The following is a 25,106-nucleotide window of genomic DNA, read 5'->3' on the forward strand; positions in this document are numbered from 1 at the left end:
AACATTCTTCAATTAGCACCTAACCAGACATCGCAGGTACCTGAAGACCTGAAATCCCCGAACATGGCCTCGCGAGATTTGCAGCATGCCGTGGGCATTACCCGACCTTGGAGGTCATGCCCAGGCACTATGCAGTTTCTCAACATTCCAGCTTCTACGTAATTTCTGGCTAGGATTAACAGCAGCATTGTTTAGAGTTCCGATATCGGAGACGCTTCTTTTTGCGAGATTGTTATGATGCTTCCCCTTGTATTTCAAACATAATATTCTGCAATGAGACTCATCAATATCAACACCATCTGAAACTGGACCCAAATTGGTCCCAAATTTCGTGGCAGTTAAGACTTTGATGTTCGATTCAGCTCTATGACACTGACAGATTCTACACGCACCTGTGATGCGTCATGAGGGACGACGCATACTCCAGGATCAGGTGCTCCCTCAATTCACTGGCGTACCTGTAGGTGAAGCAAGAGACCAGACACAGGACACTGAGCAACTCTAAGCAATTTCACTAAGAAATCACCACTGAGATGCTTTGAGAAACATTTCTGTTGCAGGAGGCCCTAACAAGAAAGCAATCCATTTTTTTTTTCTGCAACTGCTTCTGTCATGAGACCTACCTGACTTGTTTCTCACCTTTCTTGCGGATACAGCAGAAGAAATTAGGTTGGTTAAAAGGAGTGCTGAACCACCTTTCAAACATGTCAAAAAGAAATCCTAATTTGTAAACAATAACAATACTGCCGTGAACATGTGAGCCAAACACTATTGCGCTGAGTGCAGCAAGGGACCTACAATCTCGCACAAAAGTTCTACAGCTCTCTGCAACAACTTTCAAGGTGCCCGCTTCTCTTTTCTGCCCTATGCAATGTCACCTATGACATAACATGGGACATGACGCCCCATAGATGCAGCCATTGGGCGCACGCATGCACAACATTCCAGATTTTTAAGGAAAATAGCCAAGTGGCAGCTGTTAATTCGTCCTGCCAGTCCTGTCACCACTGCTTTGTCAATCTCGAGTACCTTTGTGAGACGCCAACCTCGAAAGGTTGCCACAAGCACAGCATGGAGAGAAAAATAGAGAGAAAGAAAGGAACTATAGGCAGGGCATTGCAATCAGCATTGTCCCAGCTGAGAGGAACATATGAGTTGAGGGGGAGTGAGGAAAGTAAACATGTATTGCACTCATTATATCAAAGCTTTCTTCAGGAATATATTCAATGGAAGACACCGCACTAACTCCAGCATGTGTTTCCAGGTTTTCAAAATAAGTGCTTAGTACCCCTTTAAGGAAAGTTTTGAAAGTGAATAGCAAAAGAAAGTTTAGATAATGACGAGTGCATACAAAAACTGCAGTGGTGGCCCGCTATCACAAGAGTAATGTCAAGACAGTCGGAGCCTTGAAGTCATTATTTCTGTTGTGAGTTAGATTTGGCCCTTGTGTTGTACTTGTGAGGACCCTCGACTCTGACTTGTCGCCCCTACATTTTGTCTTCCTTGCAGATTTGTCTCCTATGTGATGATAAATGGTTACCCAGCTACGACGAGAGATGGCGCGACTGTTCAGAACACGAGTTATACACCAGAAAATATAGTAATCTCCTCACTCTTCTTGTATACATTTTTTAAAAGTCCCTCAAAACTGGCAGCTGGTAAAGCACTGCATGCTGTTGAACATTTAGATAACTTTGCCAAAATGTTCACACTACGAATTTTATCTATCAGGCCACTGTAGTGACTGCACTGCTTCTGCCTTTCTGTGCTAACACTACTAGATGAAGGCCAAGCAAACAAAAAACTAGAGTGAGAGCGTATACTTACTCTGCATGGCTAGCCTCCATCTGTCCAGCATGAAAGAGCAGGTCCGACAGGTGTGCCGAGAACCACCAGTTGTCCAGGAATAAGCTGCAGGTCGTGATTTTGCACAAGTCTGTTACCCGTAGCATCAGAACTAACTTACCAGGCAAGCATGCTAGAGAGAACTACAGCAACCTAGGTATGGCTGTAATTGCAGCATACATACATGGTAGCAGCAGCGACAATGTCCCCAGCCCACCAAATATAAAGCATCTAAACCTAATCTAGCCTAAGTAAATGTTATTGAAAAATTTTGTTTAAAAAAATAAAAAAGCAGAGAGACAGAGCCAGATGCTAGCCCCAACGTGAGCCAGTGGCAATTTAATGACATTCAAACAATTAAACCTTACTTGATGTAGTATTGATTTGTTTAGTTCCTGCACAAAACTTATTTTTATTTTTCTTCCCTCTTAGACACGCTATTTTACAACCCATGAATTTTTTTAGTGCAAAAATCAAATCTTGGAACTCACTACTGAAGCTAAGACTAGGGATGAGCGCAAAGGCTTTCAGCACATCCTACCACTTGGAGAGACGAGTGATGCACTGACACAAGAACAGGGCTGCCAAAGCACATCCTGCCAAGAGGTGGATGCATCATAATGTCATGATGCATTGGCTTTCTCCATTACTGCGACCTCTGCTGCTTTTATAAGTGAGCACAGCCAGAAGAAACACACACAGCATTTGTTTACTTTTAAAAGCGTCATCATACCTAGCCTTATCGCTACACAAAGTAAGCAAATCTTGCTCTGTGTCATGTCGTCACAACACTGAAGAATGATTTAAGCGTTTCCAGACCTTCATGCTTGCAAAGTGTCATCCTTTTGTATGCAAGAAGCATGTGGCAGAGCTTCTACGACTTCAAGAATGTGCATAAGTGCTATAGCAATATAGCACATGAACTATAGTCAGTGAGTCAATGATGCTACTAGCCCATGCCATTTCGGAGCAGCATTTGAAGCAGACAAGAATGCATTTTGGAGCAATAAAATGGACTTCCAGAGCAGGTTTATGAAAAGCAATAGTGAACTATATTGCTTGCCTCCTTAAATGAAATTGGCTATTATTTCATTTCTTATTTTTGCATTGTTGTTGGCACACCGTATTTCTCCAGATTATACAAGTCCTGTAAAGTTAAAGTATCAGTAATTTTGATAAAACTAATGCTATCAGCACAAACAGTTGCTGGCATAGGTGGCTTATGTGCTTTGGTAGACACAGTTCTTGTGAACAAGTAAAGCCGGGAAATAAAATTGCATTTTTTCCCCACAATTTATGGTATAGATGTTTACATTAAAAACTTCAATGATCAACTATAAGACAACTTCATTTTCTTTGATTCTTCAAGAATGCTTTCATTCACAATCATCCACGTCTCATGGTGGAATCATCTTTGTGTCAAGACTTTCGCCTCTGAATGTGAAGTTTGTGTACTGGGTGTCAAACTTGACGAAAACAGTTGCCATCCAATTTTTCAGATTTTTTGCAAGAACTTCCAAATACTAATGCTGCAGTCCCAAAACGTGAATTTTAGCAGTCAAATTAATTTTATTGCTTTTCAAAACACCAGAGGTACGCGAATGTTACATAATTTTGCCCTGTAGTGTGCGTCACTAATATACCACCTAGCACTTGAAACACTGCAATGGCCGACACCGTAGGAACGTTTCGCTTTCGCTCATTACACAGCTCGACCTGCGTCATGCGCTGTCACAAAGCGCAGACATGCGTGCGCGACCTCTGACTGTGCAGCACTGTCAGATTAGGCTGTGATGCGCGAATTCAATTTGAAGCTTTCTGTCTGCACACAAGCTTTCACTGTTCCATCCTGTAAGCGCAGAACAAAACTTTACGATAGCATTAGCGGTAGTTGCCGGCACGTCACCCACTGACCTAATCTCACCTTCCAGCCGCCAGTCTAGCCCATGATCTCACTCTCAATAACCAAGCCAGTTCACTGGTCCGAACTTACTAATAGCCACCTTACTGTGACGGCCTGTAGCTCTCCACCACGTCGGCCAGCAGTGAATTTTTGTCAAGGCTGTACGATGCAGCTAGGCCTAACCAGCGCTGCTTCACGAGTATCTAGCAGAGAGTTCCTGTTTGGTGCCGAGTCGACCAAAATCTTAGTAGCGGTTGTATACGGCATTCTTAAAGCCATGAAATCGCCTCGCCAACAAAAATGGAGGATAGGCGACAAATTGAATGGGGGCAACTTTGTTCACAGCTTCCATGTCTGTGACATCATCTGCATTATGCTCGAAAAATTGAGCAACACCATACGGCATCCAAAAGTTTGGTCACCGTTTTACATTAATCATACAAGGGAGGAGCATGGGGTCTGGCTCTGCGTCAGCGTTCACTGCCGCCTGAAAAGTGACGCTGTCCCGTCGCCTAAGCAACCCGCACTCAGCAGGGCGAAAGGTATTCAAAACAAATAACAGTTCACAGAAGAGACAGCGGTACGATCCAGGCTTAATTGTAGAGGCTTCGATCAGTCCACTGCGGAGCTAACGCAGCCGCTAGTTCACGCCATGTCGCTTTCGATGATGCGGAGAAACGGCGCTTGAGGACTTAGTTCCATTTTCGAAAGCTCAAGCAACCCTCTCGACGCAGGGTGGATGCAGATTTCTAATATTTAGCTGAAATGTAGCAGGATGTAGCAGGGCTCACCACTCGGCACAGTTTGGTGATAGCACCACTGTAAAGTGCACAAACTATAGCACAGGAACTAAGAAACATTAAGGAAGTAAAACAAACATTTCAGTTAGGAAAGCAATGCTGTCTACCATCCAGTAGAGTTGAGAAAGAGCAAGAGAAAGCAATTGATGCACGCTTAGAAACAGGACAGTCAATGTCGAACAACAATCAGATAATTAGCATACCTGGCTTCTCGAATAACTTGTGGCAAGTCAAATCTGAATGCGGCCAGGAGAATGCTGTCCATGCCTCCTGTTGATTCGAACCCTCCAAATGCGGTAAGGCAGTTCTGTCAGGTCAGAAATAACCAGGGCATAAATGCTGCAATGTGTAACTACCCAGGCAAACACCATGGCCCTGGCATGTTGAGGTAAAGAACAGATTATAATTACTGGCAGCAGGTGTGGGTCTTTCCCTATCAATTACCTAAGCTGGACCCTTGTGCTTGCTCAATCTTCTATGAATTATCACAAACATGAACTATATTCGTACACTGTCAAAGCCTGATATAATAAACATGAATACAACAAATTATATTACAGTCGAATCTCGATAATTCGAACTTGAACGGGCCCGGAAATTTGTTCGAATTAAAAGAAGTTCGAATTAAAGAAAGGACGTATTTATGAAGTATTCGAGCACCACAGTGCGAGTGGTGAAATATCGCAGCGCGCAACCGCCCACGCTGGCCAACGCTTGGTTCCCGATAACGGCAGCAAACAAAACTTCAGGGAGCGGACGGCGACGGGCACGTGCGCGGATACCGTCGAAGGTGAAGGAGGCAGGCGGCAGGGAAGCGGATTTGGCCTAGGCAACTCCACCGCTTCGGTGGCTCCCCTCGCCCTCTCTCTCAGCTCCCTCGCAGCTCCCTCCCCTTCGACTGTCTCCGTGCGCGCCCGCCGCCAGTACAGCCGGCCGGCGCAGATAAGCCCGCTCCCTGAAGTTTCGTTGTCTGTCGCTATCGGGAAGCGAGCGTTTGCCGGTGTGGGCAGTTTCGTTGGCCGGACTGGGCCTCCGCCGCTGCATTAAGGGGTCTCTCCTAAGCTTTTGCTCTATGGCGGCGTCGGAGCAATGCTGGTCAGAGGCTCCGCCTGTGTTATTAGGCACGCTGCTGAGAGCATTGTCGGTCCGCAGTATGTTTGAATTAACCATGGCTAATGCTTTTGCGCTCGAATTACCTAGCGTTTTTGCTTATTGAAATACACATAACTTTGACAGGACCACAGCGTCAGTTCGAATAAAGCGGCAGTTCAAATTAAGCGTGTTCGAATTAACGAGATTCGACTGTAAATGGTATCATGAAGTAAATATAAATTTTGGTTGGCCATGGCTTATTTCTACAAATATTTTTATTCTGCTATACAGTCGATTTACGTTAATTCTACCTTAACGGATCTGACGAAATTGATCGAATTATCTGGTGGGTAAAATTAAACAAGATGCACAAAAAATGCCAAATTACACCACTGATTCATTTGGTTGTCGTATCTGCACGATTTTAACACATCCTATAATAAAAAAAAAAAAGAAAACGTGCACCCACTTTCTACCTGTCCAAAGTAGAAAACTAATGTAGAAATAACAATAAAGCTCCTAAAGCAAAGTAGACATCGAATGTGCACCCGATTTTTTAGCAAGAAGAATGGGCAAGGGTCCAATATGTGTTGCACCCCAGTGGCTGGCTTCCGAAAGTCAGCTTCGCCGCACATTTTTTTGACGTCAACCTCGCCGCAATACATTCGTCTTATGCGGTAAAGCATACGAATGCCGCGAAGGCAGCTTTGGTTTCATGACCGTGAAAGGCAATTTTCGGCCCAATTTTCTCGAAAAAACAAAACAGGCGTGCATTAGAATTGGGTAAATACTGTAGTCAGGCATTGTGGGATACGGTTATTGCTCTAAAATCTCCTAAGGGCAGGTCGAAAATAAGTGTTTTCGACGGGTGATGGCATTTGTTCAACGGATTCACTGTCTGCAATCTCCGTCGAGACAGCCACTGCCACTAAAGGGGTCGCTACTGGGATCACCATAGGGGCCAGGCGCTAGCGTGGACTGGTCCAGTTCGAATCATCTGGTGAAGGCCAATTTTAGGATCGAAATAACGAAAGGTTGGGCCCTTAGAAATGCATGGCTGCCAGCCAGAACTTTTGGTCAGGATCAAATTATCCGAAGAATCAAATCAACCGGAGTCGAATTAATGAAAGTCTACTGTATTACGTAAGTTAAATTTCCAGGTCCAACACAATAACAGTTACAGTAATGCTTCTTCACTGGACTGCTCAAAGTACTATATATTCTCGTAGCAAAAACGTCAATACTCGGCAACTTGAAACAGCACATCCTGGATGTTTATGCGCATTTTGGCCAATGGCGTGGCGGGCCCTGCAGCCGGCAAGCCAACATACCCATCGAGCATGATCCCACTGTTCACACAGTTGCATATTATGTTATGGTGCAAATTGTTTGTAATTTAGCATTGTTCCTGTGCCATGTATCGCCATGGCAAGCTGCCCGCATGCCATCAAAATCTACAGGAAACCCTTTGCTGCCTTTTTGGATGAGTCACATGTGCTAGTGTTTATTTTGCACGGGCCCTATTGTGATTTATTCTTTCTTTTTTCTGGATGTGAGCATGTAACACTTATAATGAATATTCAATATAACAAAGGTATTTTCAAGTCAGGTGTGACTTCATTATGATGAGGATCGACTGTATACACATGCAATTGTGCCTGAACAGATACAGGAGCAGGACGAATACTGTATGCATGACCCAATTGCTTTCATGACAACAGAGCCAGTACTGCCAGCAGCATAAAAAGGTATCAAAAATGGGCCTCTCCACACTATATAAGCGTTAGTGAATGTCATTTAGTTAGGTGTTCTGGCTGTTTACCACTGTCCCACTGGAAGCCATAAAGATAAGCCATTATTTGGCTTGTTTTAACTAAGCCATTACAAAAGGTTCCAAAAACAACACATGCTGACAAAAATTTGGAGATCTGTTTGTATTAAGACAAGTCTACTGTGTGTACTGTTTGCTTGTAGTTCGACTGAGTTTTCTCAAAGCCCAGGGCTCCATTTAAGCTGAGCTTCTTCAAATGTATCGGTAAATGTAAGACTGATTTCAACAAATGTACTGTTCCAGTAGAGGGGAAAAAAAAAAAAAAAAAAACTAAGCAAAACCTCCGAAGTGCACCACACTTTCCTTACTTACTCAAAGCTTGGAACCTAAAAGACTGAATATAAGCAAGGAGCAAACAATATAGTCGAACAAGCAGAAGTTATCTGAAACCATTAAGACAACAGAAAAAAGCAGCTCTTTAGAGTTACCTCCAGAACATGTCTTGTCAGATCGATGCAAATTATTATCAAACTGTAACCATTAAGCTTTTTAACAATTCTTGTCATTACAAAGTTTCTACTTGTAGTTTACAATTTCTTGAGGCTCTCAGTTTCTCGTTCCTGCAAGTGTGCTGGACAAGTACAGAGCGATCTCAATGTGGCATGACGTGCAGTGCCTATCACTTGAGAACCTTAATTAAAATGCACTTGAAAGGACACAGATCAAAACTGACACAGATACAGGCCCCATTACACTGATATTCTCATTCGTGCGCAAGCTTGTCGTCAATCTTGCAATACTCAACCATGCTTTGCGCTTAAATCGCACTAGAAAACTTAAATGCAGAGAGAGCTTAATAAGGATAGAAACTGATTATGCCAACAATGGCTCTCATCTTCAGTCACTGAACAGAAGCAGAGGAACATTGCAAAGGATTAACACACAGAATCATATAACAGAGAATCATATTGGAAAGTGAATCAGAAACACTGAAAGAAGGTAAATAAAGAAATTCACCCTCACTGACCTCAGCCAAGTCGGCCAGCATCTGTGGCTCATCTGTGGGCCGAGTATAGGTCACCAGTGCAACCAGGTAGTTGTACCACGTCATGCACAGCTCCCTGTAAATTATCACAAGTCTCTGCACCAAGTATATGACTCGGAAAGTGCACTTTAACAGAACAGAGCCATAGACTATATACTTCAACCTCTCCTGCCATTGCCACAAATCATATACTTACAATACAGTCAAACCCACTTATAATAATACCGGTTTTAACAATATATTGGATACTACAATGAGCAGCTGATGCACCATCAACTTTTGTGTGTGTTCTATGGTAATATAAAACACTTACTACAATGCTCTCATGCCACGTTAACAATTCAATCTGGCTACAGGGTGTGTGCTCTGAAAGAAAAAAGAACAATGCAAGCCCCTTATTTGCAACACCCTTCATTTTTGAAAATGAACAAGATGTAATGATGATACCCAAGGAGAACCGGCATTTCCCCTGATAAATGCTTTTACACAAGCACTTCAAAATGCATTAACGTCATCTACAATGTATTGAAATCACATTATGATATGTGCAGACAGCTCATTCACTGACATTCCCTCTCACAAGTGTTTCAGGTTTACTATTCATCCCACGAGGAATATGGCAGCTAAAAAATTTGCCTTTACACTGTCACACATAGCATACCAGTGCTTGCCATGCCAGATTTTAATCGGCCTTGAAGCACGGGCAAAGTGGCATGTTTCACTTCTTTTTGCTGTTGTGCACAATGTTCATAAGCATGCCACTGCTGTCTCTAGTCCACCATGAAGTGCATGCAAAGTGGCACATCTAATTGCCTGACTACATGTGGGTCGAGCCGCATAACATGCTCTTCATATTCTTTTCCCTTCATTAGTACAACAGGTCACTGACCCATGTCAAAAGCACAAAGCTTGTGTTTCAATATCTCTACAGATTCCTTGTTCACAAAGAGCCTGCCCATACAAGATTCGTTTACATATGCTTGAGCACTCGTGTTAGTGTTCAAGAGTACACATTGTTCAGATTGCTTTGCGTCCTGTTGAGCATGTCTGTCATTTGGATAACCAGCGATTCCAGACGTAATCTTGCCGATAAGTTCGTTTCCGTGATGATGGTCTTTGCCTCATACGAGGCAAAGACCATCCTACGAGGTGACCTGGTCTTTGCCTCATACGAGGCAAAGACCAGGTCACCCCTCATACGAGGCCAAGACCAGGTCACCCCTCATACGAGGCAAAGACCGAATACGAGCCTGGCTCGTATTTTCGACAGACAACATGTTCAACAGGATGCAAGGCAATCTGGACAATGTGTATTCTCGAAGTGTGATGACCGGCTCATTGTTAACAAGGAATCTGTACAGATTCATAACAGCCAATCTTTGTGTTTTTCACATTGGTCAGTGGCCTTTTGTACTAATGATGCTTTTAGCTGACCAGACGGTGCTCTGTTGAACTCTTGATTATATTCTTTTACTTCAATAGGACAGCCTTGGTGAAGCATTTAAAAGTCAAACACCTGGCTTGAAAGTGAAAGATCTTCAACTTGAACCCAGCCCAGAGAACAGAATATTTTTCTATTCAGCGGCATTTTGTGATGACAGACCAAGTGACTGAACAAACAACAAACCAACCAAGGAGCAAAATACTCGAAGACCCCTTCGTGATTAAACTAAACAGAGAGGAGGAAAAAAAAAAAATTACATACCTTAGCTTTCTGAAAGTTTCTTTGTCCCCCATTAATATCTGTGGACAAAAAGAGAAACATACAATTTCAGAAGAAAAAAAAAAGGTAGATCACCATGAAGCTACCGCATTTACTCGAATCTAGGCCGACTCCGATTCTAAGCCGACCCCCCAAAAGTTCGAAGTCCGAAAAAAAAAAAAAACTTACCTCGAATGTAGGCCGAACGAAAAAGCGAGGACAGCATTCGCAAAATGAAACAGCATTTATTAAATATGAACATGCCGAGCTCATTCTATGTCACCATCACTGCTAGCCTCGTCGCTATCTTCCTTACTACTGACATCTTCAAACAGTGCGCTATATTCAGTACCATCCAGCGCATTAGAGACGCTGCATTTTTGGAAGGAGCGCACATTGCGGCGCACGCAAAAACCATCTCCCGTGGCCCCCTCCAACGACAGACCGATGCCGAAGTTCCGCCCGGCTTGAACGTCTGACGATGCCTCTACGGCTAGCACAACTACTGTATTTACTCGATTCTCACGCTTCCTCGATTGTAACACGCACCCGTTTTCCGTGAGGAAAAAGTCCTTTACCAGTACCGCGCACCTCATGCTTTCAAACTGAAATACAACTTTCTGTCATTTGGAAAAATAATTTCCTCCCGATGCACTGATGTTGCGATGAATAAAAAAAAAAAGTCGCAGTTTCGCCCGAAAGGCGATGCATCGAATGCGGTAGCAAATTAGTAGACCGCTATTAACAAGCATGGTGTCACGCGCGCTCAAGCAAACATGAACACATCTCGCTCGTTGACCGCGGAAACGAACTGTCAAAACGCTGGAGACGAAGCGCGCCTTCGTGCTAGCATGCCTATCGCTTCAACGCGGCGAAAACACGGCGCGCGGCGGACTTTACCCGTCGCAGATTGCTTTCAAGATAGGGCCAAGGCGACCGTAACGCCAGAGCGGATCATCACAGATTACGTCCTGCTTCGGTCCACTGAAACCGTTCCGCATTGCTTTGCTGGCGAAAATCCTCTCCTTCTGTTTGCGCCAGTCCCCCTCGCAAGTTTCGGATTCTCCGAACGCCTGTGATGCGGCCCGATTTCTGTCCGTCTCCGCACAGATGATCACTTTCCTTTTAAATGCGGCATCATGATGAACTCGGTACTTCATGCTGATAGATAGAGCAGACGCTGAGAACGTGAAGACAGACGGTAGACTATTGCCTAAGCACGTTTACTGCAGCACACGGAGGAAGCTTCCGCATGCTACGGTAGCTAGGCTCGACGTGCGTGCGAGGCGGCCATTCTGAAATGCCGACGCAGATTTAGGGTCGTGTTGAACGTGCGCGTTAGATTCGAGTAAATACAGTATTCGTTTAGAAAACGGCACTATAGTGGCATCGCCCATTTGGTGCCATTACGATAACGCCACACCGCACGCCGATGCTGCACCATACCGATACTACGGTGGCTAGATGGGTAGGTGTGCCGACCTGCGCCTCTGGAGCGTAGTTCACCGCTTCTCCGCGTCATGACGCAAAATTGGCGCTGCGGTCAGTAGAACGGTTCCGCAGCGCGCGTCGTCTGCTACAGGGGGCTGGCGGACTGGCGGCGAGCAAAAAACATAAAGCCTGTATTGGAATAGTTGTATGTCGTCTGTTCGTGTCAGTTTCAAAGGTGAAGAGCTCCGCATCTCTCGTACTGTTTGTAAGTTCCTAAGCGATGTGGAATGTTCCAGGTAGGAAAAATGACCGGCGAGATAAGCGGCGGCGTTGCTCGACCAAAGAAGACCACCAAGGAGACCTACTGCTTCGCTCCAAACTGCAAGTCGGGCTCTTAATTTGTGAGAAAGACAGCGGAATTGTTCCGCTGTCTGACAGCGGAAATGTTCGCCCCGAGCTGCTCAGTAGCTTGCTCAGTATTGATACTGTGGCTAGATTGTATCGGCGACGTTAATGAGCAAGCGGTACACCGAAAAGCGTACGTCCATGAGCTCCTCGACGTTGGAAATTTGTAAGCCGCACATGAGGTGCTCAGCGCCTGCGACATCGAGCACCGCTGCACTGCTACAGGGAAAAGAAAAGTGATTCTAGGCTGATATTCTATATAGCGCAGGCTATGTAGCAAGGAAGTTCCTGCAAAGAACCAAGTGCTCCGATTGCTCAGGGACATTACTGAATTCAACAGAATGAGTAGGTCAGGGCTGTTGCTCCCTTCTGAAGCACTAAAAAAACTGGTAGCATCGCTCGAAGACGCCTTCAAGCTGTGCTTCAGTTTAAATGAGTTACGAAGGAACAGTGTATCGCCGACTTTGCATCCTTTCTGCAGCTGAATCCCCCGAATTTGATCGGCTGCAAGCGGCACAAGAAAGAGCTCACAAACGATGTTGTGAAGTTCTATACGATTACACGGCTTTACTTTCTTGTAAAGGGCAAGAACATGGCGCCCGAAAGCAACAGGGGGAAGAGGAAGCACCTGAAGATGAGGCGTGTGCTGTGAACAATGCTATGATGTGGTGGACCAATGTTGCGGCCTTGCTGGCGCTAGCTAATTTATGTTGGTGTGTCTGCTGACTCAAGTTACGAGAGGTTTTCTTGTATTTTAAATATATTCACGAATCTAGCCCAAGATCGACATATTGCTTTATTTTATTACAATGAAACAGTGAACCATATGCACTTACCAACACAATTCTTCTCGCACCAATTTAGATATCGTAACTGACGCAGCAATAAAACAATAGCTGGATTTCTCGAAATTGAAACATCAGAACTCGCTAAATATCATGTAAACACGGTTTCACATACCGTATAAAACCATTGCAGTATTGTTTTATGCATAGAAAAAATGCATTTACGTCTTTAATGCAATGGGCTGGAGCGCCGCGTTTATATCAATAAATGTGACCGATTGCCAAGCTAGAAAATTTACTTCAGCATTTCGTTTTTTCTGACTAGACGACAACAACAAGTTCCTCATTCTGGCTTGGCCTACACTGCTCAGAACGGTATTATAATGCGCACTTCAAAGATACAATCAGAGGCAAGCGATACTATCAGACACGCAGCTCGTCTACACAGCGCAGCCGCCGTTGCGCGCCGCTGAACCGTTCTACTGTCCGCAGCGCCAATTTTGCGTCATGATGCGGAGAAGTGGTGAACTACGCTCGGTCGGCACACCTACCCATCTAGCCACCGTACCGATACTACCGATACGACGCAGGTCAAAATGGCGACGTCGCTCGTGTACTTCAGTTGGATACTGGCGCGGCTAGTAGCGGCTGCGATGACTTTCTAGATGGCGCTAACTATGCACCATATTTATCAGTTTCAGTTAAAAACTAGCGCGTTTTTTAAAATCCTCGAATCTAAGCCGACCCTGGAGTTTCGTATGTGATTATTTGAAAAAAACTATCGGCCTAGATTCGAATAAATACGGTGTGTGCCTTATGAGAATTCTTGGGAGACACTAGGGCAATTCTAGTTTATTCAGCTGCAAGGGCACAGCATTTAAAATTTGGCAACTTAGATTGTGAGAGGTGGCATAAATCCGATTACATGATGTGACCACAGCAGGAGATCAGAGTCCTAGTCATGAAGTGAAGAGAACAAAGGATGAGAAGTACAAGAGCCAAACTGTTATGGCAGAGTTATTTGCGCATGATTGAGAGTAAAATCCACAATAGGCATTTATTTTATTGTGATTAGCATTCTTTGCCTGCTTCAGGTGTTTTAAGCCAATCTCTCTACCTATCTAGCCTCTAAAGCCAACCCAGCGGTCAAAGTTGTCTACCAGCTTGGGCCACTAGGTATGAGCTCGTGGTCGTGATGCCATTGTGGTCATTCCGTCATCATTCCAGCTTCATTATCTGACTCTATCATGCTGCCATTATCACGCCTTTTACACCAACCCAGTGGACAAAGTTGTTTAATAGCTTGGGCGACTGGGTAGGTGCTTGTGGTTGGGATGCTGTCTTGGTCGTTGCATCCTTGTCATTTCAGCTTCGTCACTCAACTCTTGTCATGCCATCAAAGTCATGCCATTGTCATCATCCAACTGTCTCCATACAGTTGTCATGCTATCACCGTCATTGCGTCATCGTCATGCACTCATCATACCGTCCCCGTGATGCTGTCGTGGTCATTCCATAGTCATCTTCTAACTTCACCATCTGATCTTGTCAAGTTGTTGTCGTCATGGCATTGTGGTGAAACCGTCGTCCTCAAGCTATTATTGTCGTACAGTCTTCGTGATACCGTCATCGTGACAGCATCGTATTCATACACTCATTATCCAAATGTCCTCATGCTGTCGTCATTATACCATCGTTATCATCTTAGAAACGTCTTCTAACTGTCATCATGCCTTCATTCTCACACTGCCTTTGTCATTCAATCGACATCATTCCTTCTGCATCATTCTACTGTCTTCAATGCGACGTCGTCATATAGTTGTGGGCATGCCGTCATGCTCATGGCTGATCTTGGCAAGCAAATGCCAATCAACGGGGGCCGATAACAGAGAACAGTGCATGCACATACAGCCGAAGCAACAGATGTCTCAGAATGACCACAACTGATTTTCAATAAACAGGCCTTCAGCAAAATTGTGAGTCAATATTGCTTGAATGCCAACTGCATTAGAATTGACAGTAATCGTGAGCTGGATTCTGCCGGAATTTCTTTTTTTACCTTGTTCACTGATTCGATTACACGATGGCAACGACGGCAATTCCTTTACAAGATCCTAATAGGAAGCTGGTGGTAGATGCAGCCATAATAGTCAAAAACGCAAGCAAAGCTTGAAGATGTGCATAATATTGTGCAACCTGGCATCATGGTTTCTAGGACCACAAAGCCTAATGAATATGCAATTTCTAAAAACATGTGTATGGTTTTACTTCTGATACAGTGAACTCTCAAGAGATATAATGAGCTTCAGGGGACTGCAGCAAATTGTTCGTTATTCTGAAAGGTCGTTAGAGTGAAAGCCCTAAAATTAACCATTTCGCCCATCAAGCCGTCAGTGCATCAGTTGTCACTGTATGGGCTGGGCCGTCCACGAAAACATCAGTGTTGGCTTTTGCCCGCGCTGCCACCATTTTCCGTAGATCCCGCCGCCATGCCCCACCAACACACCATTAGTAATAGTGGCTCGAGCAAAAAAAAATGCCACCTACAAAACCACTGACAAGGAGGAAGCTCCATGACACCTCGAATACACACTGCTTTCTTTTTTTTCCACATCCCTTGCTGCAAACACCGCAACTGTCTCATTTGAGGTGGACACCTGAACTGCTCCAAAATGGAAGCACGAATAAACGACACCGTCCCGAAAGGGCAAGCCATGTGGCATCCCCGTGAGCATGGAGGTTACATTTCTATGTGCATGTAATGGCTGCAGAAAGAATTGCAAAAGAAAGAAGAGGCATGCACAGAAAGATGGCCGAAAAAAAGAAGAGACGCGCCACCGCTGCTAGGCGACACTTGTCATCTGGGTGGAGCATGTGCCCGCAAAGCCTGATGCAAAACCTGATGCGCTGTCGCCTCCGAAACGACTGAGTTAGTATACTAACTCTAAAGGAAAAGCTCAGCGAGAAAAGTGGCAACTGCACAGTTGCTGCCATGTTGCTACGACTGATTTTTGTGACACTTAATGTATTCACAGTATCATGCAAGAACAAGCATTAGCATGTATCACGTACATATGGATGTGTAAAGTTCATTCGGCATATTTTTCAGAAAGATAGAATGGCTATTTAGAAGATCTTGATGTAATACTTTCGATGCATGAAAGGATGCGTTTGCAGGTGCCTGAACTAGAGGGCGCCACCGTACTGAGGAAGGCTATGGATCACGTTGATTATGCGTCTCGTCTGAACTCATCTCGACGTCTGCGCCTGCATACCTGCACAAAGAAGCAACATGGCAGTGCCCTTGCGGTTGCCAATTTCATTGCATGGCCACAATGGGGAGCTTTTCCTCTAGGGTGTTTATATTCACTCTATGTCCGAAACAGAAAAATAAAAGTCCACTACCGCGTTTTTCTACTCCCACGCCGTCTCAGGTTTTCCGAGCCCATGCTCTGCATCGTCATCTGCTAACCTACTGCTTCAGCTGCCATGAAGATACACTGAAATCTAAGAATCCCCACATTTTGTATTATGAATTTTTAGTACCGAAGCGTTGTCAACATGACACGGAAACAGAATAATGATCCTCATTCTGAAAAGTTCGATATTCTGAAGTTCGTAGTACTGAAATACTTTTTCACCAAAACTATAAGCAGTCAGCAGGGGATTTCTGAAATGTTTCCTGAAAAATTAATTAATGTGGTGTTTGTAGTATCAATGAGGTTTCACTGTAGATGTCACTCTGGGAAAGAGCTCTGGGAAAGAGCCTGGGAAAGTATTCTGGGAAAGAGCTAACCTTGCAGATGACTTCCAGCTCCGGCAAGAGAGAAAAATCACCATCTGCAAGATGACGTGCGCACTGGGCCTGCCATGTCTGCCACCAGACAAGCAGCTCCCTCGACGCCACCTGGTGGGAGCCCTACACACAAAAAACAAAAAGGCATTAATCTTTGGAACTCCCTCACTTCCAGTTTCGCCTTCTGCCTCATTCTTGAGTGTACGCAATCAAGGTGACATGTGCACCTGAGCCTCGAACCTTTACCTTCTTTTCTAATGCGAACAAAATAATTGTTGCTAGTCAGCACTTGCATCACGTCCCTTTTCTTGTGTCTTTATAATTTTGCATTGTTTTTTTCCAGCGATGTTACCAGATCGATTCGCCTAGCTCATGGTTCTAGTCCAATCTAGAAAGGGTCATGTTCAATTCCTCAGCTTTAGCCACAGGGTATAGCATAGCTATGTGGCTTCTCTTGAATAAAAGCAAGTACACTGTCAAATGTAACATATGCCATAACCAGATGCTGTAGTTGAAGCAGTCAGCAAGAATATTCTGTGAAAGAGCTAAGCAGAAATGAGTTTCATTTTTACAGCATCTGCACACATGGCAACTATCTGCCCAAGCATGCCCACCTGTGGTGCTGACTGCAGCAGCTCATCCAGCATGACAAAGTCGTCTCGGCCTGAGCTTGGGTGTGTTCTGAGAAGCCTCCTTACGTCATCCAGGTTGGCCTGAAGGACCAGCATATACACCTGCAAATCCATTATTAGATGGAGCATCAGTATAACCATAACCAGTTTGTATTATGATTACATGTGCTGCCAGCACATATTGCCACAATGTAGTAATATGGAAGTGGCAGGCAAGCAGGCAGTTAGAAGGAAGAATCGCGCTGTAAATCAAGCAATGCTAAAGTGTCAGCGATGGCAATCGCAGTCGGCGATCGTCGAATTAGAAGGAAAGCAGATTTCAGCTGGCCTCACTTTATACACAATGCAGCAACTCCTCAGTAACCATTGTGAAGGCAGGGCAAAAGTTTACAAAAAAGCTGGAAGTGCCATGGTGAAGATGCCCTCAGATGGGGAGATAAGTGGGCAACTTCAAGAGCAGTCCAGGCACACAAAAACAATGAGTAAGCTGATGTTTGAGTTTTATTGTCCTACTCAAGATGCACCTCAGTTTATTCTTTGTCAACTTGAAAGACGGGTAATTAAGGCTACAGATGCGAGGACTGAGGTGCGCATCCTGTGCCTTTGTGTGAGCATTTCGCCTATTCTGTCGTCTCCATGCCTCTCCCTTTCCACTCGCGATGGTCATCGGGGGTGGCTTTTTCCAGGGATAGGTTTGCAACGGTGGTGCTCACACTGCCGCTGGCTCTCATGCTGTCAGTCACAGTGTCGCGATCGGCAGATCAAGTGCAAGAGAGACTTCTCCGGGACATCACTCGACAAGTTTTTTTCCCTCTCGTCCATCGACCCCTTTGTTTGGGAATAGCTCGGTCTTGAGCTCGTCTGCAGTGCCTTGCACCTGGAGAGTGCATACCTTGTGTTGCCCGTTTTCCAAACGCTAAGCTGAAAAGTGGTGCCTAGTGCTTACGCATGGTCGTAGCTATGCCGAGCTGCATTTATCGGAGGCCCAAGTCAACGGAGATTGCCCTAGCTCTCACGAGTGGGCCCACTGGTTACCACGAGAGCATGCAGCATAGCCATGGGGACACTCTTCCCAAGCGACATGTTGCGGTGAGCCATTCTCCCACAGTGACATGCTAGCTGAGTCCGTTTCTGTATTGTTCGCCCTAAGCGCAGGAGCCCCTTTGATTCCCATGCTGCTACAGGACCGAGCGTTTGTGCAGTGCTGGGTGTCACGAGAGACAAATAAACTGTTTCCGTTAACTTAGGACAATACTGTGTTTCTTGCGTGCGCAGCGCTCGGTGCCCCCCTTTTGCGGCCTGAGCGCTGGAACAGCGGCACACTAGATTACACAAGGTGACAACTGACGTGGCCCTGTAGCTCGTTAAGCCCGAACTCACGGTAGTCGGTACTCCTGTAAGATGCGAGACGCCCACAAGTAACGCAGTCAAACCTCGATATAATGAAGTTGCACTTGCAGCGAAAACTTCGTTATATTGAGAATTTCGTTATATCGAGGTTTCATTGGTTCAATAGAACTAAGATGTGGAAATAAAAATAGTTTGTTACATCGCGAATTTCGTTAAATCAAAGTTCACTATATCGAGGTTTGACTGTAGCGCAAGAACAAGACAAGGACAGAAGAGGCGAGACACACAAGTTCCTCCTCTGTCCTTGTCTCGTTTTTACGCTATATTACTCTGTTGTCATGTGTCAACAAGCTCAAACACTGCTTATGTTAATTAAGGCTGCCTGTCCAGTCCCAGCAACATACACATTACTCTACAACCTCAAACACTCATTTAAGGCATAATCACCACAAAAATCAAGTCAATATAGGTTGATAGGCTACCCCAAAAGGGTAACATACATAGTACAGTTAAACCTGGATATAACGAAATTGACAAGTTCCCGAAAAACTTGTTATAAAGAGGATTTCGTTATATGCAGGTTCGGCACGAAAATTCGAAAAATAGACGTTTACCGTATTTCCTCGATTCTAACGCGCCCTCAATTGTAACACACGCCCCCGTTTTCCGTTTACGTCGAAGCACTCATCCTCGGAATGTCACACCAGGTATCGGATGCGTGGACGCGTGTCGTTTCGCACAAGCGCGAGGCATCGGAAACGAAGAGCGAGCGTCACGATGGCGTCGTAGCGTCGTATAGTGTTACAGTAGAACCTCGCTGTTACGTTCCCGGGGGCTGCGTTTTCGCGGCTGTTACGTCGTTTTCGACCGGTTCTGGCACAGCTCCCATAGAACTCAATGCATTGGTAACCCCGCTGTTGCGTCGCAACTGTGGGACCGTTCCCGCATCATACGTTGCAAACTGCCACCCCGCGCCGGCCCGAGCGGCCATTTTGACTTTTCATGTCGCTTGGCTTGGTGGCTTGACGATGGCATTGGCCGCCCAAAGTGCCGGGGGCGACAACTATGACGTATTTTCGGTTTCCGCCAGCAAAAGTATGGCCCTTGCTATCCGTATTTGCTATATAAAGATGGTGTCCATGAGGCGTTGTGGCCCTAAAATTGGTTTTGGCTCATACATATTCCGTATAGCGTGTATGGCCACGCTAGCGGCAAAAAACGCGCGCGTCATGCAGCGAGCGGCAAGTTGCCGCGCGTCAGCGCGATAAGATCTGCCGCGCTCTCCGAACGGGCGAGCAACACCGCGAGCGCTCGTTGTTTTGATGCGAGAGACAACGATCGTCGATTGAAAACCCGGCACGGACCGGCGGTGTTCCGGTTGTGATGGCTCCGTGACGTCACCCTCGTCGGTCTTGATTGGTTCATCTCGCGGCACGCGGCATTTGCCGCAGAACCCATTTCGCGCGGCACGCCGCAAGACCCCCGATTCCTGCCGCTTTTGCCGCGCGCAGCATGACGCGTTGCCGCGCGTTTTTGCTGCGCATTTTTGCCGCTAGCGTGGCCGTACCCTAAAGTCCAAGGGTGATAATGCAGTCGCCGCGCGCCGTATGCTGTATGTGCGAGCGAAAACGTGCGAGAGGAGCCAACGACCGCGTCTAAATCTCGCGCGCGCAAGAAAAGCAGGGAGGAAGCGCGCCTTCTTCCGTTGCGCTCGAGGCACCGGCGAGGAAGCGAGGGAGCATAGCGGGGCGGCGCGCGGTCGCGCAGGCCGTATCTTGAAAGCGATCTGCGTTGGGGCAGAGTCTAGCAGTGTAGGTGCGTCGGCGGCTCGTAGCTTTCTGCGTGTTCTCGGCGCTCAGTTTGCGTTGAAGCGATAGACAACAGCACGAAGGTCACTTCGCTCGCTTCTCCAGCGGCGCTTCCACACGCCGCCAGCGTTTGATAGCGTGTGTCCACGCTCATCGAGTCTGATGTGCAACAGCGTGTACCAGCGCGTCGGCAACATCAGCTGGAAAAGGAGAGAGTGCCGGCTTGGCGGGCTAGGCCAGCTGCAGCAAGCGGCAGGATCAGATTTGAATGAAGGGAGGGGGAAAGGTCATGCCCGTGGCTGCAAGAACGCCGGGTCGAGGGATGCAGGGCCGCCTCGCACACGCACGCACGCACACGTGCGCTCGCTTCGCATTCCGTCGCGGCGGAGAAGGTGCTTCCGGTTGCTGCTCGCGCAAAAATTACAAAATTTGGGGCGAAATCTCTAGGTGGTCGGAGGGGGAAATTCGTTATATCGAGGGGGTCTCCCGCTGCCACTTCGTTACGTAGAGGTCTCAAATACATGTGCGTCTATGGAGTAACGGCGGGGAATCGAAAAACTTCGTTATATCCAGGAATTCTTTATATGGAGGTTCGTTATAAGCAGGTTTAACTGTACCACTATTGTAAGTGAGCATATGATTTAAACATTAGGTGCAGGTGTTGATCTTCCACTGAGCCTTCAGCGCTGTCAGTTATCACATAATACTTGCCATGCAAACAGACTGGCTAAAGTTTACACATTTAAAGGGTTAAAATTCAGCAGACGTGAAAAGCTTTTTGAGCAATAGCAATGCTAAAAAAAAATTTCAACGCTTGAAAGTCCCAAAACAGTGTGCGAAAAGCCACTAAAAGAAGCTGCTGGCATGGTTCCAATTTCCGCTATGTGCTTACGTGGAAACAGTAGTCTCCTGTTTGCAAGAATGTTTCCTTTTGCCAATCATTCCTCAAAATAACCACTATGTGAAAAAGATGCCCAATGTTAACATCCGTAGAGTTACGATGCACCGCAAGATATTCAGCATGAAGCACTGCTTACCACCTTCCATGCCACATTGAAAGGCGCAGCTAGTGGTGTGCAGATAGTTGAAACTTTCAAATAACAAATCAAGTACTGCATTATTTGATTCAATGTTCGAACTGAACAGTAGCTATTCACAAATATAAAATTTTTTCCAATACTATTTCTTGAATATTTCAAATCCCCAACTGCGTGCAATCAAGCATAAAATTAGAGCAAATGTGCAGGAAACTTAATCCCAGCCGCCATAGCTGACATAAGTTACGTAGTGTTACGCTATGTTGCTCAAAGAGTCAGAATTTTCCAGATAAACTACCATCATGAGCCCTCATCAATGAGTCCTGGGTATGCAAATAAACATGAAGTGCACATGTTGCCTTGACATGGGACGTTAAGGAGAGGTTCCATTAAGTTCAACCCTAATGGTGCCAAAAAAATTTATCGAGTTATCCGGCGGGTCGAAATAAGCAAGATGGTCACCATAGAGGTCACATGCGAGCATGCTGAGTGGTCAAGGATTGACTGACGGGCTAGATGGTTCATTATCACCCCCCCCCAAAAAAAAACAGCGCTTCAAGACAGGACACAAGGGAAGAACCACACACACACTGTGCTGACTGGTCAACAAGCAACTGGTCCAATTTGAATTATCTGGCGTAGGCCAATTTTAGGGTTGAAATAACGAACGTTTGGGACCATAGAAATGCATGGGCGCTGACCAGGACCTTCGGTCGAGATCTAATTAACTGAGAAATCAAATTAATCGGAGTTGAATTAACGGAAGTCTACTGTACTAGGATGTGAAGATATATATATTAATGATGAAAACGGCTGCTCATCATTCCAAAATCATTCGAAATGTAAATGATAAAAAATTAAATAACCCCAAATTAATTAAATTATGGGGTTTTACATGCCAAAACCACAATCTGATTATGAGGCACGCCATAGTGGGGTACTCCGGAAATTTGGACCACCTGGGGTTCTTTAACGTGCACCTAAATCTAAGTACACGGGTGTTTTCGGAAATGATAATTAAATTCAATTGGCTTCTGGCATTAATCAATTCTTATTCAATTCAGTCTTGAAAATTACTACTCTCACACCCCTAGGCGCAGTACTGAAGATCAAGACAGTTTGCTGTTGGACTATCTGGTACACGGTATTTTACCACGTACCACGAGGATCTTTGAAAGGAGGCTTTACTCATTCCTGCAAATGTATGGCTTCCTAGATTGGGCTGTACGGCACTCTGTGCTGAACGATATCAGAAGCTATACAGTATAGACAACTTATAACATAACAGTTTATAGTGCAGAAGCTGGCTAGCAACGTGGCCTTTCCCGACTTCTGTTTACCCTGCCATAGAACTCCATGTATACGCATACCGCTTACAGTGTAGCCGCGTCAGATGAAATACCGGTTATAATGCGGCTTCTGCGGGAAAATCTCGCCGACAAGGGCGGCAGCGAGCACGCTTCTCAACAAGGTGCGTGCTGCCGGCCAGCACGCACCTTCAATGCAATCAATGCAATCAAACTCTAGTTAATTCGGACTTATTTGGCTATCCATCGGTTAATTCGGACTACTTTTGGAGCTTGGTGAGCGAGGAGCGCCGCAAATGTGCGAAGCAAAAGAGCAAGAACAGCGCTAGCGTCCAACCGAAAAGAAGCGGCAGAGTCCGCATCACCACAGCCATCAGTTGAAATCGTACGTGAATGACAGCAACGCCGGAACGCTTCGAGCCTATTTGTGTCTTTAAAGCCTGTATTCTTGCGTTCACCGCTGCACATAACGCGTTGGCCGTGGGCTTTCGTAACTGCGTAGTCGTCATCCACGATCACGTCGATAGCGGCCGCGGTTTTCTCCGCAGCGGTTGTGGCTAACAGTAGTTTCATTTTTACTCGGTACGCGCGTCGGCCGCGTGCCTAAAAAACTGCGTAGTCGCCATCAATGATAGCATAGAAAGCGACCGCGGTTTCGACGACCAGTTGCAGCGACTGGATGACTCGGTGCGTGCGTCGGGCGCGTGCCTTCAGCACCACAATGTCGCCGTTCATAATCGCGTCGATAGCGGTCACGGTTTTTTCTGCAGCGGTTGCGGCAGACAGTTGTTACGTTTTGACTCGGTGCAAAGCTGTCGAGCTTGAAGAGCACCGGCTACATCGCGATTATGTTTTCGCCAGCTCACTAGAGAAAACGTAATCGCGATGTGCGCGCGATAGTACAAAGCGTGTCTACATGCTTGGTCTACATGTTTTGCATACGTACAGGGCTTGAAAATCGTTGTTTTGGTTATAGTGCGGTACTGTTTATAGTGCAGATATTCGCAACTCCGGCGACTTACATTATAAGCGGTCTACACTGTAGTAAGCTGTCCTGTAGCACACAATCTGGAAGGTAGACGGCACCACAAATGCGCTGATACTAAGGCAAACCCAGAATCATGCAACCCGGTTGATTATGGTGGGATGGGATGCACCATGATTCACTGAACTATGCAATTTTGTGACACACGATTGTACGTTTGCAGGCCCTAGAATAGCTGTCTTGCCGGTCATGGGGCTGTATGCATGAAAGTTTAGGATCTCTGGAAAATTGAGCCATTTACAGCGCGCCCTTTTTTTGATTTTGAAGTTACCTTCCTTTTGTTCCCTTTTATGTCCAGAGAAGCACGTCAAGAGGAATGCAGTGTAAAGAACTCGAGCTAGATAAATCTGATGATTTACGATGATGATGATCTGATGAAAAATACGATTTGATGAAACTAGATAAATCTAGAAATATATCTGATGCTAAAAGTTAGAAGGGGACAGTAATTACCATATAAAAGAATTGGAGCATGCTTACGAATATGTTTTATGCATCCATTTACCACATTCCTCCGTCATGTGGTAAAGTGTATGTGGGCTAAATCAGTCATAGTTTTAATGGACGCTTACAGCCAGATTCTTTTTGTCTTTGAATGGGGCTGAAAATTTAAACTTAGCGATTCACTGGCATAAATATCTGAATGCTGCCTCTCTGCCTGTCTGTCTGGCTGTTGTGTGTGTGTGCATGTGGTACCAGGCCAGGATAAGACCACAGCGACCCCCATCACTCACATGATCCCAGTAATCCACAGCCCGGTGTGGTTCATCCTCTTCGAGCAGCTCCTGCACTCGGGCTCCCAGGGTATCTGCAGAACGGCTCTGAACCCAGCGCTGCAGCTGCTGCAAATATGCTGTGCCTTTTCCAGCAAGCAAAAGTAGGACTCAGAGTTAGGTACCACATGTACTGGCTTCCTTGCTCAATTCATCATCATACATCCTCACTCTGCAAGTCAACAGGTACTAGCAGCCATAGAGCTGATTCCCAATAAACGAGAAAGAATAACAACTGAGGGGCTCGGTATTTTGTTTGTTATGACCATGAGAAGCAAGCCAACAATTAAGCAAGATGAAATGTGGGGGAAATTAATTTCTATGTGTAACTGAAATGCAGAAATAATAAGAAATAAAGGAAAGGGAAATTAACATCTAAGAAAAGACTATTTAGCACAGGTTGGAGCTGAACCCATATCTTCCGCATTATGCATGCAGTGATTTACCATTAAGTGACCATGGCTGCCGTCCACCCACCAACTTTCTTGATAGTTGATAGCCCTGGGAGTGTTAACCAGTGCCACTCATGGCCATGGCAGCAGTTGTGGAACATCCACTTAACTGCAGGTGCCATATAGT

The 25,106-nt window shown here is 45.6% G+C and overlaps 1 protein-coding gene across 1 annotated transcript in view; it reads right to left on the minus strand.

Annotated features, from left to right (window-relative positions):
• LOC119446128 (nuclear pore complex protein Nup85-like) overlaps positions 1-25,106 on the minus strand; it is a 47,345-nt gene that overhangs the window by 19,241 nt on the left and 2,998 nt on the right. The window contains exons 3-10 of the mRNA XM_049664847.1: positions 24,489-24,613; positions 17,190-17,309; positions 16,576-16,698; positions 10,162-10,199; positions 8,439-8,532; positions 4,752-4,855; positions 1,828-1,911; positions 393-458 (exon numbers count right to left, since the gene is read on the minus strand). Coding sequence (XP_049520804.1) covers positions 393-458; positions 1,828-1,911; positions 4,752-4,855; positions 8,439-8,532; positions 10,162-10,199; positions 16,576-16,698; positions 17,190-17,309; positions 24,489-24,613 — 754 coding nt within the window. The remainder of the gene's footprint in view (positions 1-392; positions 459-1,827; positions 1,912-4,751; positions 4,856-8,438; positions 8,533-10,161; positions 10,200-16,575; positions 16,699-17,189; positions 17,310-24,488; positions 24,614-25,106) is intronic.

This window comes from Dermacentor silvarum, chromosome 3 (assembly GCF_013339745.2).
Source record: "Dermacentor silvarum isolate Dsil-2018 chromosome 3, BIME_Dsil_1.4, whole genome shotgun sequence".
NCBI classification, from domain to species: domain Eukaryota; kingdom Metazoa; phylum Arthropoda; class Arachnida; order Ixodida; family Ixodidae; genus Dermacentor; species Dermacentor silvarum.